The sequence below is a fragment of the Ascaphus truei genome, chromosome 3 (genome assembly GCF_040206685.1).
Source record: "Ascaphus truei isolate aAscTru1 chromosome 3, aAscTru1.hap1, whole genome shotgun sequence".
NCBI classification, from domain to species: Eukaryota; Metazoa; Chordata; class Amphibia; order Anura; family Ascaphidae; genus Ascaphus; species Ascaphus truei.
In genome coordinates, this window is record NC_134485.1 from 365,599,878 (window position 1) to 365,618,833 (window position 18,956).

At 40.1% G+C, this 18,956-nt stretch overlaps 1 protein-coding gene across 6 annotated transcripts in view; it reads right to left on the minus strand.

The window, feature by feature from the left end:
- Positions 1 to 2,287: 2,287 nt before the first annotated feature.
- FRY (FRY microtubule binding protein) overlaps positions 2,288 to 18,956 on the minus strand; it is a 423,242-nt gene continuing 406,573 nt past the window's right edge. For 4 of the 6 annotated variants that reach the window (XM_075592149.1, XM_075592143.1, XM_075592145.1 and 1 more), the window contains 4 exons: positions 15,315 to 15,332; positions 8,432 to 8,542; positions 5,656 to 5,858; positions 2,288 to 3,766 (listed from right to left, as the gene is read on the minus strand). In XM_075592149.1, the coding sequence (XP_075448264.1) occupies positions 3,508 to 3,766; positions 5,656 to 5,858; positions 8,432 to 8,542; positions 15,315 to 15,332 (591 nt within the window). In that variant the 3' untranslated portion in view covers positions 2,288 to 3,507. The remainder of the gene's footprint in view (positions 3,767 to 5,655; positions 5,859 to 8,431; positions 8,543 to 15,314; positions 15,333 to 18,956) is intronic. The other 2 variants (XM_075592144.1, XM_075592148.1) reach the window with 1 other exon arrangement.

The window sequence follows — 18,956 nt, forward strand, 5'->3', positions numbered from 1 at the left end:
GAGATGCTGTAGGCCTATATGAGGTTGGCTCATCTGGGTCTCTGCGTTTTTAGGAATAAGTCTACTGTATTAGCCTTTGAGAATGTTTAAGGGCAGCCTATGCAGTCAACAGTTTATTATAAAGATTGGTTTGCACAGAAGTGACTAGTAGGCATAAAGTTTTATACAATTCCGTTGTGAAACCGTCAGGGCCAGGTGCCTGGAGCGTCTTCAGAGACCTAGCAGCCTTGGAGCCTTCTGCTGAATAATGGACCGATATTATTCTAATTGGGGACCTGAGAGTTTACGTAGAGTGATATTTTCCTAGAAGGCTTGGTAGGTGTGTATACACAGTTTTGCACTATCAAAGAACCTTGTATATGAGCAGAATATACATATGATTGGGATGTGAGCTGTAATCTGCAGAGAAGCTGAAGTGTCTGAAGCAAGTAGTATTAAACAGGAGCTTAAAGTAAAAATAAAAAGTGATTTCAAAGGGCAGAAACAATCACAGTAAATGAATGTGTATAAGAATCGCCTTCAGACTGCAGGAATTGCTAGGTCAATGTAGTTCCTCTACTGATGAAGTCAGGCTGCAATTACTGTATGTGTTTGCACAGATAAGTGCAGGTCAGAGAGGTTAAAGCCCCCCAAAATGTATATAGTCTCAGGGGGGTTAACATTAGATCTAGGGGGCATCTGGCATGCTAATAGCCGGCTGCAGCAGAGTATAGCCGGAGGATGACCAGTGTGCGTACCTTTAGAACTTTGTCAAGTCTGTGACAAGGGTGATTATCCCTTACAGGAAGAGCAATGGAGCTCGAACATGAACAAGGGTGTCTCCGTGTCCTCCTGTGCAACTCCTCCCCTTCAGATCACTAGGCAGGCCTCACATCGGGAGAGGGAGACCTCTCACATGGCTGCACAGACTGCCACCTTGGACAAGGTAAGTTGCAATGCTCCCCTGCTTTGGAATAGGCCATTGGTATTAAAGAACTGGGCATCAGTTGGACCCTCAAAGTAGATAGGCACCATGCACACCACCTATCCACTGGAAGCTTGGAAGGAGAGTATATACAACTTTCCGGGGATATATGGCATAAATAGAGCTATGTACTAGTAGCAGAGTTGAAGGAGAAACAGAGCACCATCCAGAGTAAAAAAACCGATCCAGAGGGGGCTCACTCATAAGAAAAATAATCACATTTATTGGATCATACAAAAACCTCTAGAGAGGCAGCTTCACACAATGCGTTTCATCATGATGAAGCATAATGCGCGAAACGCATTGTCTGAAGCTGCCTCTAGAGGTTTAGTTCATTCACTCCTCTAGAGGAGAGTTCATTCACTGTCTGTGTTTGTGCTTTTTATGTAGTCTAACTAAACTTTTTTAATTTTCCTCTGCTGGAGAGTTCACAATTTTTTCCTTGGAGTTGCTGTTGTTTTGATCTATTTTTGCATTATGTGACGTCACATGACCCTGCTGCATCATTTGACCCCCACGTTGCCATGGTCATGAGTCCTGAAGCCGGCTGAATCTCGGTAAGTAGAGGTTGCAGAGACCTCGCGCAGTCCCACAGCATTTAATTTAAATGCCTTGGGGAAGAGTGTGGGACCTCTGCAACTGCCCGCGCCCCTCCTCCCCCACAAAAATCTCGCGCCCCCTAGTTTGTGCACCCCTGTTCTAAAGGGAATAAGATAATGTTAATCCAGTTTTATTCCTTTAAATAATGTACTGATCAATTTTTCTGGCTAATGATATGCAAAAGAGGCGTTCCCCCAAATCACATATCCACTAAAGGCCGTTCAGGTTAACTCAGGAAATTAACGTTAGGATATATAGGTCATAACCTGAAGGTGACTTTTGTTGGAGAGGGGAGAGTGCGAGGAGATGAGAAACCCATATTTCTGGGTCTGTTTGAAAATAATGCCACCTTTAGGCAAGACATAGCATTCTGTCGTGTTATTTAAAGCAGACGCAAGGTAGTACTAATTTAACCTAAAGTTAAGCCTATGATAAGGAGTTAAACAACAACCATTGTTTTTGCACATAATTAATTTTGTGGATATGTGTTCAACTCAGGGAAAATAACGTCTGCTACCATTTTAAGTAACCTAACGTTATTTGCCCTAATTTAACATAGTTTAGTATATTTGTTACTAGGAATTATCAGCTTATCACACTAGTTACATTTTTAATATTACCAGTGAATCCAATGAAAATGGTTTACTTTTCGTCGTGTCACTGTAACCCTTCAGAACAAATGAATATCACGTTATCATCCATCGCAACGCAAGACGAGGAAAGATGCCTCAGCACATATCTTGTGACTGAATACATTTATCATGAATTTCAATGAATGACTTCAACAAAAATAATCTTAATTACGTCACAAAACTGCAAGTATATGTACAGAGTGAATAAGTTACACAGACTATGTGTGAATGAAAGTGCCTCAGATGTGCAAAGGAATTACATGCAATTCAATTCACACGTGACAGCAGAAGGTTTGAGGGGGAAATGTCATACATATTTACCAATATATTATGCATTTATAATTTTATGCATATAATGAAAATTAAATTCCACTTAAAAAGAAATTTGAACTCATCGTAACATTTAGACTTTTCATAATCCAAATATACATTAAATAAAAATATGCATGCGTAACAGATAAAAAAAAAAAGATGTAATCATTCTTTAAACTTCCACCTTCAGAATGGTAGTAAAGTCATATCAGCCTTCTTTTTCATAATATAAATATATTCATAAAAGCAACCCGCTAATAAAAAGCAGCCAGGATCCTTGAAAATAAAAAATGACCTAAACCATTTGGGGTACTTGGGTTTCTGTAACAGTCCATTGCTATATGATCCAGTACCTTAGGAACAGTAAACTCTAGGAAATGTAATTCGTAGCAGCGTAAGATACAGTAATCATTCTCAAATTACAGTGTACAGGTTAATTACAGTCTCATTACAATCAGCCTTCATATTCACAGGCTCTCAGCTATTGACCAATAATAACCAGTATTCTTCTGCGGCCAGCCTCATTCTGCCTGTCGTCTGCTAATCCAGAGAAGAAAATAAAGAAAATGCTAAAAAGTATTTAAAAGCAACAAAAAATATATTATATATATATATATATTCTTTTGTGAAGGAACATTGCACTTTTGCCATTCTAAAATTAGGATTTATAGAAAGGGAAGTATTATTCAGTATAGTAGGCTTTGGTATGCAATGTAAGTCACTTCTTCAGTAGTGCGTTACAGTAGTTCAGTGAAATACTAGCCATTTGTGCAAGCAAGGATGAGTTTTGCCCAGGTTGTTCCTACTGCTACACCTTGGTTCTTACAGTATTGCTACAGATCTGAAGATCTGTCTGCGTTATTTCATAAAATGGCCTAAAGGTAAGAGGAATGATGATAGCTTGACCAAGTCTTCCTAATATTGAGTAGATACTGAAGGACCTCACACCAGCATGACAGCACTTCCACCTTGGGGGTACAGGAACGCACCAGCTTCCTGTCAGAGACTAGTGCCAGAAACATTGGAGTCGGGAAGGAAAGTTGAGACCACCCGGTAATTTTGAGCCCTGCGAATCATGTCTCGAATCTCCATGTTGAGGTCCATAAGCTTGGTGCAGATATCAGTCAGGTTTTGGTTAGAGCCTACGAGAGCAAAGGTACCGGTCTGTCCCAGTGTTTGATGGCGGAAGTAAATATTCAGTAGTGTCTGTACCTCATCATCAGAACTGCTCCCAAATATGTCATTAGGCCATAGTTTCCTAGTATGCAGAAAGACATTTAATTAGTGCCAAGTTTGCTTATGTAAATTAATCAAGAAAACAATACAATTACCACAAAGCACTAAGGGGAAATGTACCCCACATTATACTGTGTAAACTTCACATCATACTCGACCCCATTGAATTGTATGTTTAGGGTTTATTTGGTGTAATAATAAATTATCATTATTATGTTATGTAGGTTTTTAACGTTTTATCCTTCATATAGTCTCATTTATCATAAAGTAATCTACTTAGCCCAAAACCCAACAGTGGTAAGCAGGTCAGTACTGTTGATAAGGTGATGAACAGTGACTTTCCTACATACAGTACAATACTCTATCTGAAAGTGTATAATAAATCATGTTGATCTCAGGACTTCCAGGCTTGTATTTTGACGCCAGGTGGCATATGATATTGTTTCATCAAGAGCCAACCGAGGCATAGTGAAAAAGTACATGCCGTGCCTGAAGAACTACCATCGCAATACTTCTGTTCTGGGATTATGAAGACTAGGCAGAACATAATTGTCTTGGTACATAGAGATATGTACCAAAAGGCATCACAAGGACATTAGTTAAGCAAAGGGTCACTTTTTTTCAGTGGAATACTATATAAAATACAATATAATATCTTGTCTGACCCTATGACCCAGTGTGGTCTGAATGCTCACAAACAAAGGCACTTATGTAAGTGGAATACTTTGTGTTTTTACCATTAAAAACAGTACTATACTATTTTGCTTTCCCCCTTTTTTTATATATGGAATTTCCCCCTCTCTATGTGGATCTGGAGTATCTGTCTGGAGACATAAGTTGGTAACTTTGAACAACCACAAAGCTTTCATTTCACGTTAAACACGTGAGTGCAAATTTTATAGAATTTCCAGCAATAAAGCTATCCTGTTGGAGTAGACAATATTGCACTATTTTGTGTGTTTTTACTTTCTTTTACATGTCCGGATGTGATTTGCGCACCTGTTTCTTCTTCGTTTGCAAAATACAATATAAGTAATAAAAAAAAGCAAACACGTTTGCTTAAATGTTGTAGTTCAAAAACCAGACACACTAAGGTTTGGTGGGTAAAAAAAACCCTGAGTATATATCAGTATGCCTTTATTAAACAAACATTTCCCTAAAGCTTTATCCTGCTGTACTTTCAAACTTACCCAGCAAAGCCTTCATTAATGAAGAGAGGCAACACTCCAATGGACTTGTGCTTAATCAAAACACTTTATTACTCATGGGAATCCGGAGTAATAAACGTGGGACCAAGAGAGTTTATTAGTCATGCTTAATAAAGAGTTTATTACTTAAGATCAACACATCCACTGGAGTCCCACCTCTCTTCGTGTAATGCTTCCGCTTCCCCAGGATGGATGGATGTAGAATCATGGCAGTAGTTGGGAGTTCTCCTTCTTACATCCATGATAATTAAGTATACTGCCAGCAAATCCACTCAATGATATTCCTTTCTCCCTCATCATTTTATCTCCTTGAGCATGGTGGCTGGCTCTGCATTCATGCTGGCCAACACGTCCTGCTTATGAGTAAAACTCCCTTACAATTTGCTGAATAATGCATCATTGTTCTAACTCTATCTCATGAACCAAATGATGGTCAACAGACCATGAAGAGATCTCCTATGTTGTCCCACCAAACCTTCCATCAGAACAGTTTTGTGTGTTGGCAAGTATGTCTGCACTGTGAAGGTAGTAGCATGCCACACAGAAACCACAAACTTAATCATCTTAAAGTGCTTAGATTTTGGGGTTGAAATAACATCAGTGTTTTGCAGGTTTCTGCAGCACTACGCCCATTGAAGACATTTCTGGACTTCTACTCTTGTTTTTACATACAGTAATATGTGAAATAGTATGGTAAGCTTACCTGCATTCATGGATTTGCCGTAATGCCTTCTCAAGCTCATTGTTCTTTAAGCACTCCAGCATTAATTGTATCGCAGACTCTGTGGAGCTGAAGCTAGGTTCATAGGATGTAGCATCTATACTAAGAGACTCAGCTGCAATATATATAGTTGCCTCCTTGAGATTTTTCTTTAGTTCATTTAGTTCTCTTGACATATTGAGCAACTACAAGAAAAAACAAGACATAACATACAATGTTTCCAATGTAAAATCTTTATTTCTGTGGTTTTCATTCTCTTAACCTTTTCTGTCAAACAGTTTATTAAAAAATATAATTCTTAGGCCAATGGCTCTGTTAAAGGTATAAGTGCAATATTTATAATCAGCTCCACTTTCCAATAAAGAATGAGCTCTTATCTTGAAGTGCAAAATACATATTTATTATTATTATTATTCATAAACCTTTAGCAGACAGCTAATGTTTACTTTATGTTTATATATTGTAGGGAATGTGGTCTGCACTTTTTTCCTGTTATAAGCCGATTTGTTCTGTATGTTACCCTTACTGTCGCCAAAAATATCTTGTTCTGGTTGACTGTTTGTCTCGGCACCATACGATGTGTCTCACCAGATTGAACAATCTTGATGGAGTTGGAGAGCCTTGATTATGGGGCAGGGGATGCAGCACCATACTATAAGGATGGATAGCTATGGTATAACCTTCCACGTGGAATCATCAATTTCGTTTGGCCATCAGACTATGGCCTGGTTTAACTAAGATCAGTTAGCCTATTAAATGGGACGTTAAACTGCTTTACGCCCGTTAACAATAACACAGTATTCACTAAAGCCACTACTGTGACGTTAACCAGGATTTACCTCCGTACAAAGCATATAACAGTCGTTATTCTAAATTACATGCAAATAAGATCAATACATCCTAAATTATAGTCATCCCGTATTCACTAAACTCTGTTAAATTATACCTAACTAAGGCGTTACTCCCATTCACACCATGGAATAGGGCTTTTGATAGAGGAAAGGGAGCGGGAAAGGCACATAAAGAGAGGGGAGAAAACAATTTATGAGAGGGCCCATTTACTTATATACCGCCAATTAGATTAATTCCATGTGAGGAAATACATGTGAACACACCTGAGATACTTGGGGTAATATGCCATTTTAAATAATTAGAATATATATTTTGCATATTTCCCAGGTATCCCATAACATAGAGGTTAATCTATTAGGTTTATAAATAAATCGTCCCTGTCCTAAATTGGTCCCCCCCTTTTTGTCCCACTCTCCAAAAGTCCTATTTCAGTATCTGGATGGAAGTAATGGGAAGACTTAACAATGATCACATTATTTGAAGATAACGCAGTGTAATCATAAAGCAATGTGGCGATAGCCCTATGCTAATGAGCTCAAGTACGGGTGTTATCCATTTGCATATAATTACCTTGGTGAATAAGGTGTTAATGTAGGGGGAAAAAATGACTGCTCCTGTTTTAGGTAAGAGACTTAGGCTGCAAACCCGCTGCGGCCGGCGGGGCGCGCGGTTGCGCGGCTGCGAACCACCAGACCCTTGCCCGAATGATCCCTGCCCCCGCTGCCTCCTTCCGGCAGGGCTTCCTACGTACTGTGACGCGTCAGCCGGCCGATGCTGCAAGAATCTAGTGATTTTCGGAGCTGACGCGTCACGTGGTACGCGAGTCAGCCAATGGGGAGGAGGGGAGGGTAGGAGCTAGATGGGAGGCGCCTTGGGCGGGGAGCAGGGAAGGAGCTGCGGGTTAAAGTGTGTGTGTGTGTGTGTGTGTGTGTGTGTGTGTGTGTGTGTAGGGGGGGGTGGACGGCACCACAATCAGATCCCGCCCCCCTCCCACTCCCGCCCCAGCTCCCGGCTCCCTACAGACCGCATATCGCGGTGTCTGTCAGCGCCCCGCCTGTCTGCAGTGCGGGCGCGTTGACTGAGGGAGCGGGGCCTTAGCCTTACCATGACGTGGTTAGCAAGCTTGGCATTATTTGATCAAAGGATGTAAACCAAAAGTCTCCTTTATCTTATAGATATTCACACTATATATATATATATATGTATCCCCATTTATTGCTATCCCAAAGGGAGAAGCGCAGGGATTCACTTTCTGTTTTTCACACCTGTTTTAGGTAATGTCATGCTACCTGATTTAACAGAGCTTAGTAAATCACGCTCTATGAGCAACAGGTGACGTAGTAGCAAACAATCAGGAGAAGGGCTGGAGGGGCGGAATGTAAGGCCGTTGACAACCTTGCAATTGTCTGGTGGACATATTGTCTAATCAAATAAGGGTCTGTTTCCACAGTAGTGTTTATTTATTATAGTTACATACAGTAGTAGATGAGGTTGAAAAAAGACATGTGTCCATCAAGTTCAACCTATGCTAAATTTAGATGACAGACACTTTATCCTATATCCGTACTTACAATATATTGATCCAGAGGAAGGTAAGCAAAAAACCCCAGTGACATATCATCCAATGATATCTCATAAGGGAACAATAAATTCCTTCATGACTCAAAGAATCGGCAATCAGATTACTCCCTGGATCAACATCCTTCCCATGTTTACTTATGTGATTTGGTGTTGATACACAGCTTTGGAATACCTTGAAAATGTATATAGTAATTGCAGTAATTACTCTTACGCCTCTTATTTGACAGATTAAGTTGAAAAGTAGCGCTTTAAAAACAAGGAATAGTGTACTCTATATTAGGAAAAATTGTATTTCTTAGGCACATCTAATTGTGACATACTGTACCTCTGGCATGGTGCTGACTTCATGGACTTGTCCAATTAGTTTACAATAAGACTGAAAAAGCAGCAACAGCTGGAAGTGAAGCTTGTACAACCTTTGACACAGTTCCAATTGCTAAAATTCAAAGCACAAACGGAAAAAAATTACATTATTATACATAACTTTCTATAGCTATGTGGAGAAATGTACATTATAAACGGGATACATTTGATAAAGAAAATGTATGAGCAACAGTCCATTATGTTACAAGGAATCTATACTTCAAACAATCAGTTGCACACAATACCTGAGATCCTTGTTCCCATTACAATTTTGCAAATATGATGGCAAATCAATATCGTAAGCCAATGAAATAAATCATTTTTTTTTATACGAAACAGGAAAAATTCCTGGACCTGAATTGCAGTACCATGTACTTTACTATTGTTAGAACGATGAACAACAAGAAGAGACCTAGTGTTGGCACTCAACTGATAGTGTAATGATGGGTTAATTAAAATAATCTTTAATGTCAACCAAGAAATGAAAATAATGGGTGTTAAAAACAACTGTGATGCAGCTTTGATCCTAGTTCGAGTGCTAAAGATGCACTCTGGGTCAAATACTAATATTGTATGGTGACCAAAATGTATCAGTCACTCATATACTATATCAAAGATTGATCTGGATCAAGCAATATTGATTATGGGTTCCCCAAGATAGGTGAACACTATCTTGGGAACCCATGATCAATATTGCTTGATCCAGATCAATCTTTGATTTAGTATATGAGTGGCTGATACATTGCCTTTGCCATTACTTTGGAGATGCCTTTATTTGTTTGAAAGAATGTGAGTTCAAAATCTAAAGACTCTTCCAGCACAGAAATTGAACACTGTTTATACGTTATTACACTATATTTCTTATTTTCTTTTGCACATATATTCCACGTGTTGCGCTTCCCTATCGTTCACCAATGCTTCACCAAGAAGGAACATCAAGGACCGTTCCCTAGAAAGGGTTTTTAGAGCTGCGTATTTATTATTGTGTATTCACTTCATTATCACTATTATCACCAATTGAATAATTTATCATCACAGTATATCACGTTATTGCACTTATTGTTATTTCCTCACAACGAGCGCTGTTTTATTATCTTTTCACTGTATTGCAAAGGACAAGAATAAAAAAACCTTATAATAGGTCTAAACCTCAAGAAAGATTAATATAACACTAGTGTGAATTGTATACAGTAAATTTCCACATCATATTTGTATTGCTTATGTAAATATTAATTTTATTTCTGTAAGTTTACAGATCTAGATTTCCAATTCCAAATCTGTAAACCTCCTATAACATAAGCTATATAGATATTGAGAATGATGAAAGATATATTCCTCCAAGAATGTTAAAAAGAGGGAATACAATAATGAATATGTTTAGATACTCTGTGGCTATGGAAAATAATCAATTAATTATAGGAAGCGACCTAAGTCCCAGTCGATATTTAACCATAATGGCGTTCTAGTTCTCAGGGTAAATATCCAAAAAGCTTCTTGTCTATCTAATGCCTTAATTCTATCTCCCCCTCTGAGTAGTGGTTGGATATATTCAATACCTTGGAATTTGACATTGTCAATGCTACCCCTAGGACAGCTAGAGAAATGTTTTGGAACAGGATGGTTCTGATCTTTTTTCAAAATAAAGTGGAGATGCTCCATTATTCTAATTTTTAAACACCTCGTGGTCCTGATTTTTCCACATCCACACGTTAGTAAATAAATGATGAATGTCGAATTGTAGTTTATAAACATGTGGATTTCCATTGTAAATGTGGATGTAAAAGTGGACATGGAATTCATCCTTACACAGATTTTGCAACCATTACATTTAAATGATCCTTTCTTTAGATCGGATTATTTTTATCAACCTTAAGTCTAAAAAGACTTGGTTATAAGGAATTAGCTATAGTTTTGGCTTGTTTAAAGATTAGATTTGGACGTGCCCGCATAAACGGTCTTATAGGTATCCCCCTGAACAGGGCTTTGGGATGGCAACTGCTCGTCCTAAGGAAAGTGTTGCGTGAGTTGGGTTTGCGGAATATATCAGTATGGATGTTGAGTGCAGTGTCAATGTAAAAACAAAGATCAAGATAATGTATGTGGTGAAAATTGTAACTATAGGTGAATTTTAAATTGTAATCATTGTGATTGAGTGAATGTATGTATTGTAAAAGAGTGGAAACATCACTCTCCCAAATAAAGAGAAGGTCATCTATGAAACGTCTATAATACAAGATGTGCTCCCTATACTTATTCAAATTTCCAAACACGTGAAACGACTCCCACCATCCCATGAAGAGATTGGCGTAGGAGGGGGCAAAACTTATCCCCATCTCCGTTCCACGTGTTTGGAGATAATGAATCCCATAAAACAAAAATAAATTGTATGAGAAGAAAGTGCATAGAATCAAGAATAAATGTGATTTGTGCAGGTGCAACATCAGAACGTGGGAGAAAATTGCGAGCAGCTGCCAAGCTCTGTTCATGGGAGATAACCGTATACAACGATGTAACATCAAGTGTAACCCATAAAAGATTACGGTTCCATTAAAATCCTTCAATTTGAGTTAGCAAATCTCCACTATCAAGGATATAGGAGGGCAACTGTCTAACAAATGGTTGGAGGAAACACTCCACATAGCGTGAAACACCATCTCCCAAAGATTCAATGCTGGAAACAAGGGGTCTCCCTGGAGGGGAGACCAGCGTTTTATGAATCTTTGGGAGATAGTGAAACACAGTCGTGGTGGGGGTACCATTGTACAGATAATTAGTATCATTCTCATTAGGACTCCCAACATTGAGCCATCATCAAGTAGCTCCTTAAGCTCTCTCTGGAATCTCAAGGTGGGATTGACTGGTAGTGCAGCATGGGAACCATGATCCCCAAGTTGGCACATGGCTTCCTTGTGATAATCATCCCTATGCTGCACCACCACCGCACCCCCTTAACTGTCGATCCCTTTCCACCAAGCTCTCAAAAGTGGAAAGGAATTTACCTTTAATAAATGCAGGGTTAAATATCGACTGGGACTTAGGTCACTTCCTATAATTAATTGGTTCTTTTCCAGAGCCACAGAGTATCTAAACATATTCATTAGCGTATTCCCTCCTTTTTGACATTACTGGAGGAATATTTATTTCATCACTCTCAATATCTATATAGGTTAATATAATATTGACATAAGCAATACAAATATGATGTGGAAATTTACTGTATACAATTCACACTAATGTTATATTAATCTTTCTTGAAGTTTAGACATATTATAAGTTTTTTTATTCTTGTCCTTTGCAATATAGACCAGTATATAGGGAACACTAACATATTGGAACATATTGGAATTTAATCATTGCAATATTAACGTTTTCTGTATGATGAAAATATCTTACTATTCATTATACTGGTCTTTGTTAGAGATGAAATGAAGGTGACAATAATTCCCTGACTATATCACAGACTCTATAATATACTATATATTATTAATTTATTTCTAAAGAAATCTCTTAGTAGGACTTATATCTTCTTACAAAATTATTTAAAGAGATTATAATATATATATAGTTGCATACTTGTAACTTACCCCTATAGGGATCATTATTTCTTATACTGTACCTTATTGGGGCAGAAGTTTATGTCTATTGGTATTATGGCAGTGTTTAGTATAACTTTCATACAGTTATTATATCTTTTTTTATTATTTTGTAATTAGTTTTTTGTCCATTTTTTAAAACTGATTAAAGTTTGTTGCATTGAGTATTTACATCATCTGACCTGTTCAGCCAATGAGGATAGACGTCGCATCAGCGCGACTCACGTTGGGGTCGCGCGCCGATGACGTCATTCCCAACACTGTAATGGCACGAACAGGTATGGATACATTTGGATGTTACTTGTTGCACCTTTACACCTTGATAAAGTGCTCAGGCACGAAACGCGTAGGTGCATTTCTATCCTTCATATTGCTGAGCTTGCAATAAATTGATTTCTATATCTGAGTTGCCCTGGATTTTTCATCTTTTTGACTCACTTTGACAGTTTTCTGGCTGTGCTCCGTTTCTACCTACATCTCTGCTTCCTTGTATCAGCCCATGTCAATCCATTGGTTGATGAATGATGTGGTTGCAAGCCTCTCTTCCCCAAGTTGCTCCAACAAATGTTCTAATGTATTCCTTCCATCTTACTATTTGGTCATCACCTTTTGACATCCAGTCCAGTAACATCCCTGTGCAACAATGGACATTTCTCCCCGCGATATGTCCAGCCCACTGCCATTTTAACTTTTTCACCCTTGTGATGATATCACTGACTTTTGATGCCTTTCTAACCCATTCATTCTTTTTCCTGTCTTTCTGTTTAATATTCAAGATACATCTCTTTATACATCTTTTGAGTTGGCTGAAGCTTCTAAATTACCATCGCATTTTGGGTCCCACTTCCACATCCATACGTGAGCATAGGCAGGCCACACTGCCCGAACATGTTCCTCTTAAGGAACAGTGAAAGGTTCCCTTGAAGATTGTCTGGTTTATTCCAAATGCGCTCCATCCCATATTAATTCTTCTATATATTTCATTCTACAGGTTCCCATCCATTGATAGTTGCCGGCCAAGGACGTCAGACTTTTTGTTCTATTCTATATATTTCAATCTTTGAAGAGTTGACACATTTTTTAACACCACTTTGGTATTGTGGAGATTCATGTGGATTGATTTGTGTGTGTGTTTGTGTGCGTCTGGTGTAGGAGATTACTTACATTTCTATATATAAAATCAATATATTTAAATATAGTTGTAGTAGAACACGGGCAGCTTTATTGACTTATAAAATGGTTTATTATCAAATGTTATCCAACTATTTTGTATTTCTTTAAAATGTGTCTATTTTCTACTAAAACTTTACCTACTCCAGTATTCCCTGGCATGAATTGTACAAGGTGTCTAAAGTGCCTCTGGTTGTCTGCTACTCTATAGTGTGGCAATATACTGTATATGGGTATGTATACTGTATATACGTATATATGTTTTACTTTAATATACTGCAGCTATAGTAGAAGTTTAGTTATGCCTAGTACTGTACTTGCTTTTACTGTATCTCCCCATTTTAATTGGAAGATTTCATGTAATTTCTGTATACACGAGGCTTGCCTGCGCTACCAAACACAAACGAAAAACCTTTTCACACCTAATGTACAGTACACCAATTATGTTGACTTGAGTGAATATGGCTCAGATGCATTATTAGAAAAGGCTTGTTTAGATTGAGAAATTCTCGCCTCCCAGCCAAAAGATATAATGTGACACTAGAGTGCATGTAAGTTCAGTACACATCCAACCCGGCATAAACACTCACAGTGCCTGAAATGTTGATTAGGTGTGTTGCTTACAGTAATAACACTCAAGAGGCATGGATACGAATTCTCTTCCAAGTCATTTTTAGATGACTGGGGGTGACCAGTATTGCAGCATGTTACTTTTAATAGGAGATGAAACACAGACAACTGGTGGCAGATACAGATCAGTGCCTCCACCCAGTTTGTACATCTTCCCTAGATTGTCAGTATGTAAAACACATTTGAATTTTTTTAATGATCATCTCACATAAAATACGTGTTTTAATGTTAACCTCTAGTTGTTTGGTGAGACATTTCATTATTTTCATGAAAACGTAACTCGATTTGGGACAAATGCCATTTTTTTGTACCCAACAAGTACAGTACTACTGTATGAAACAATGTCAAGGCAGTTTCCTGATTTGTTTAAACCTAACTGCTTTAGTGTTATATAGTGCTAAAAATCATCTGTTGGCTCACTAAAGCAATAAAAGCGGTCGCAGACAGAAAGCATTACGATACAATCTCATTCACTTACAAAAAAATGTAATCAATGTATTAGGGTTATGGTAAATGTAAAAGAAGGCCTCATGCCAACACATGGAAACAGAACCCACACCCAGATAGAATCACAACCAAAAACACATATTGGGTAGACTCATTGCCCCAAATGGATGGTGTGTCAGATGGGCTTTTTAAATTCAGGGGATATTATGTTAGACATGTGTCTGCATTCCAGACACAGCTGCAGATTAAGCTGTGGGAACAGGAATTTGGGAGAAGGCAGATTCCTGTAGGCTCTCTTGCCAACGGTTTGTTTACTTTACGCACCCTTAATAATGTCATGTTTTCCTCCCTTTATATATAATAAAATATAAACAATGGTCAATGTTTTTTTTGTTTTGTTGTTGTATTAATGCCAAACTAGAATACAGCTATTACAAATCGAAGCACTGGGTCGGGGCTGTCTCACTTTCCAGCAGCGAAGAGCAAAACCGATCATTAGCATTGCCCTTGATGGATTGTGGGGCAGAAAGTGGGTAGACAAGAAAAAAGAATAGCATGATTATTAAGCGCCCCTTTCTTACAACATTATTGCGCCCTCATCTCCCTCCTATCACATTATTCCCACTGATTTCTTTCCTGCCATCTTTAAGTAGTCAGCATTTCCAAAGGGTATAATCGGTAACTTTGGGGTTGCAGCATTTTACATATTTTTTCAATGGCAGACTAAAAGCATTAATCAATATTTCAATAAAATGGAATATACTGCTTGATCATTTAACAGCATTATATGTGGTCAGCATGTACAATTAAATGTAATGGCAACTTCTTAAACAAAATGATTTTAGACCAAATAACAGAGACGGCACCTTTACACCAGTTATGTGTAACTGAGACCAACTGTAACAGCAAGAGAATAGGAAAATAAAATATTTAGCAAGACACAATAGAGAAACATTACTGTTTGTGTCGTGTGGGACAGGAATATATTCAAGAACAGAGACTTACTGCAAGAGATTCCATTTGCTATTCAGTGAGCATGGTACAAGAGAAGAGGAAAGGAAAGAATAGTGTCAGTTTCATGCATGCAACATACAGCAAAGGGATCTGTAAAAGCTTCACTTTAAGCAGTGCTTGCGTTCATTTTTCAACCGTCTTGGGTTGAAAAGATCTTATTGTACCTAAAACAACATGCAGAGCAATCAAACAAGCTGTAAAAAAAAAGTGGTAAGAGCAACGTCCGATTCCATTTGATAAAACACTGATACAAGAACAGTGTTCTAGTGACATTAAGGGGGCGATGTATCAGCATAAAGAAAGTGCACACAGAAGTTTGGTTTGATGCATTGCTCCATTTTTTGCTTGTATTTGTGTCAAATGTAAGAAAGTGCTTCTTGCATCTGAAGCAAATGGCACCTCGGGGCTGGTGGATTTTTTTTTTTTAAACACAAATACAGAATAAAATAGTAATGAGCGGAGATACAGAGTTTGATACTTCTTAAACTGTGCGTTATGTAACTCCTCCCTGACCCCTCCTATTCACACTTGCTAAATAGTACAACTTGGAGCAAAGACCTCGATACATTGACGCAAACAGATGCAATTTGCACCAAATTTGCCCTGATACATCACCCGGTAAGTGTTCTGAAATTATGTTTTCTATTAAGACAAACCAAAACTTTAATTTTAAACATTTCCAATTTACTAAAGGAAAAAGGGGGGTTGAGGGGTCCCAGCACTCACTGACGAGTGGAAATAAACGTTAGAACAGATATGACAAAAAATCAATTTAATAAATGGATAGATCAAAAAAAGCAATAAGTACAGAACTTGGAAGATGCTATACACAAGGGCAGCACATAATAATACAGGAGCTCTAAGTAAATAGTGAAGGTGTCATGGAACAGAAATACCAATTTCTGCCTTCTCTGTTTCACCTCCCCCCCCCCTTTCCTTGGTAGCTGTATTTGGATGTTACTTTCCTTGCAGTTTCACTCCCAGTGCAGATGGTATGGATACATTATGTTGCCTTTTTTCCTTCCAGTCTGTCACACCCCTGGTTGCCCTGGCAACATCTCCAGTCCTCCAAGTTAATGGGCTTTCCCATTCCCCCCTGTCCCTGCTGACAGTTAGTTTGGCCTGACCCCTATCCCTGTGTCACAAGTAGTACCCACTGTCTTTACTTCCTGACATTGGCAGAGTGAGTACATTCATGTTACACCCCTATGGCAAGGCCAATTCTTTTCACCTGCCCTTAACTACAAAGCATCCAAAGAGATACACCTTTCCAACACAAACATCTTATCCACAAGTGCCTGTTTTTATTGCTGCTTTCCTAAATAAAGTGAAGAAAATATACAGGACTTGTTGTGCTTTGGAAAGAGGGCTGAGTTGAAGCTAGCTGGGTTCATTCATACCCTAGACATGACCCTGGATCCAGAATAGTGAAAAGAAGACCGTGTCTTGGGGATACACACAGGAACTGCTACTCACAACCCTTATGCTATACTGAATAGTCTCTGCACCCCAGACAGAGCAGCAGGCTTTATACCAAAGAGCACAGACTTTTACACAGCACACAGCCTGCAGCAGTACAAGCAAGCAGCTTACACTGCACACAGCCTGCAGCAGTACAAGCAAGCAGCTTACACAACTTCTGTAGCAGTACAAGCAAGCAGCTTACACTGCACACAACCTGCAGCAGTACAAGCAAGCAGCTTGTACAACTTCTGTAGCAGTACGAGCAAGCAGCATACACTGCACACAGCCTGCAACCAACACTCAAGGCTCCAGCACTGCAGTCAAACAGTGCACCATACACAGAACTTTGATTGCTCTTTTCTGTCTTTGAGTCCACCCTCTGCACAGCTTCACAGTGAGGGATTACCATCTCACCTAACCCTGCGCACGTCCCCACGGCCAGCGCCACCAAGGGCCACACTACCGGACACCGCCAGGACACGGGTCAGAGCCACCGGACACCTGTAAGTACAGCTACCCATACGCTTACCGCTGCAGGACACCTACCGGCACTATCTGAGACAGTCATCCATCGCTGACGCAGGTAACAGACCGCACACCACACGCATTGGCTAAAGGCCTACACACACCTACAGCATGGCAGAACTCAGATCCTCACCAGACATCACGCAGGAGAGAGACACAGAGACGTCTGCGCAACTGCAACAGGCGCAGGCAGACGCAAGGCCTAAACGGACAGTCACACTAACACAAAATGACGCAAAAAATATGAGGCTGACATTGACGCACACCGCGAAAAATTAGAGAAGGCCTGGGAGGACACTGATCATGAAATAGGTAATGTCGCAAGTGCTAGCGATCAAGAAACGCAGATTAAGCAAGCTATTACTCAGATTAAGTCGTGCCATAGACATTACGTAACGCTGTCACAGGCATATTTCACCTATCTGACAAGAACTAACACAGAAGACGGCATGCGGGAACGCGACCTGCAAAAGGCGATTGACCTGGAACGTGATGGCATTGTGCAAACCGCCATCACGGACGCCCAAAGCGAGAGAAAAGAGCTCCTCCTGGAGACCGCATCGCAGCGCTCCAGCACATTCAGACACTCTTCAAGGTCAGCAAGATCAGTGCAATCTCACGTGTCTAGCGCAAACGCAAACGCCACCAAGGCGCGAGCCACCGCAGAGGCCGCATGTGCCAGGGCCGCATACGCTCAGAAAGAGGCAGCCATGAAACTAGAAAGGGCCCGCATAGAAGAGAAGAAGACTGTCACCGCCGCTGCCATCGCTGCACGGAAAAAAACAGAGGTGGACGTTAACCTAGAGGCCCTAAATCACGAAAGGGAAGCTGCTGCTGCCATAGCCCAAGCCGAAGTCTTAGAAGCAGCCGCGCAACAGGATGGCGGGGAGCAACCGTACAGACGGATAGCTTCAGAGGATCCAGCCCAATGCACTGAAGACTACGTAAGAAGCCTCTTCAGCGTAAACACCAGCACACCATCTCAACACGAAGGGAGTGACTTCACAGACACCGAAGACTTGCTAGGTCCACGTGGAGAAGACGCTGTTCCTTTAAGGGTACACGCTACCTGGAATAGCCACAGCCGCAACAGTTATAGCCACACGCCAGCGCGCACACGGATGCACTACAACAGGCTCGCAATCCAGGCACACCCACACGGGAAAACACAGCCCCTCACACTGACCAGCAGTCACCACACATTCACGCCAAGGAAGAGGCAACCGCATGAACCCTCCCAGCAACTACCTCAGAACGCGACCAACACGCCGATGCCTCAGGCCTGACAGACATGGCCAAGTACATGATCCAAACATGTACACTTGTGACATGGTGCAAACAGGACTTACCAACTTTGACGACCGTCCTGAGAACTACCGAATGTGGAAGTTTACGTTCAAGGACGCAATCAAGAGCCTGGACTTCTCAGCAAGGGAAGAGCTCAACCTGCTATCCAAATGGCTGGGAAAAGAATCCAAGGAGCACGCGAAGAGACTCGGGACGGCAAACGCGAACCACCCCCAAGTAGGTCTCGACCTAGTATGGGAAAGGCTAGAAGAGTGCTACGGTAGCCCCAAAGCAGTCGAAGATTCGCTCTTCAAGAGAGTCGACAGCTTTCCCAGGATCACAGCTAAAGACTACTCG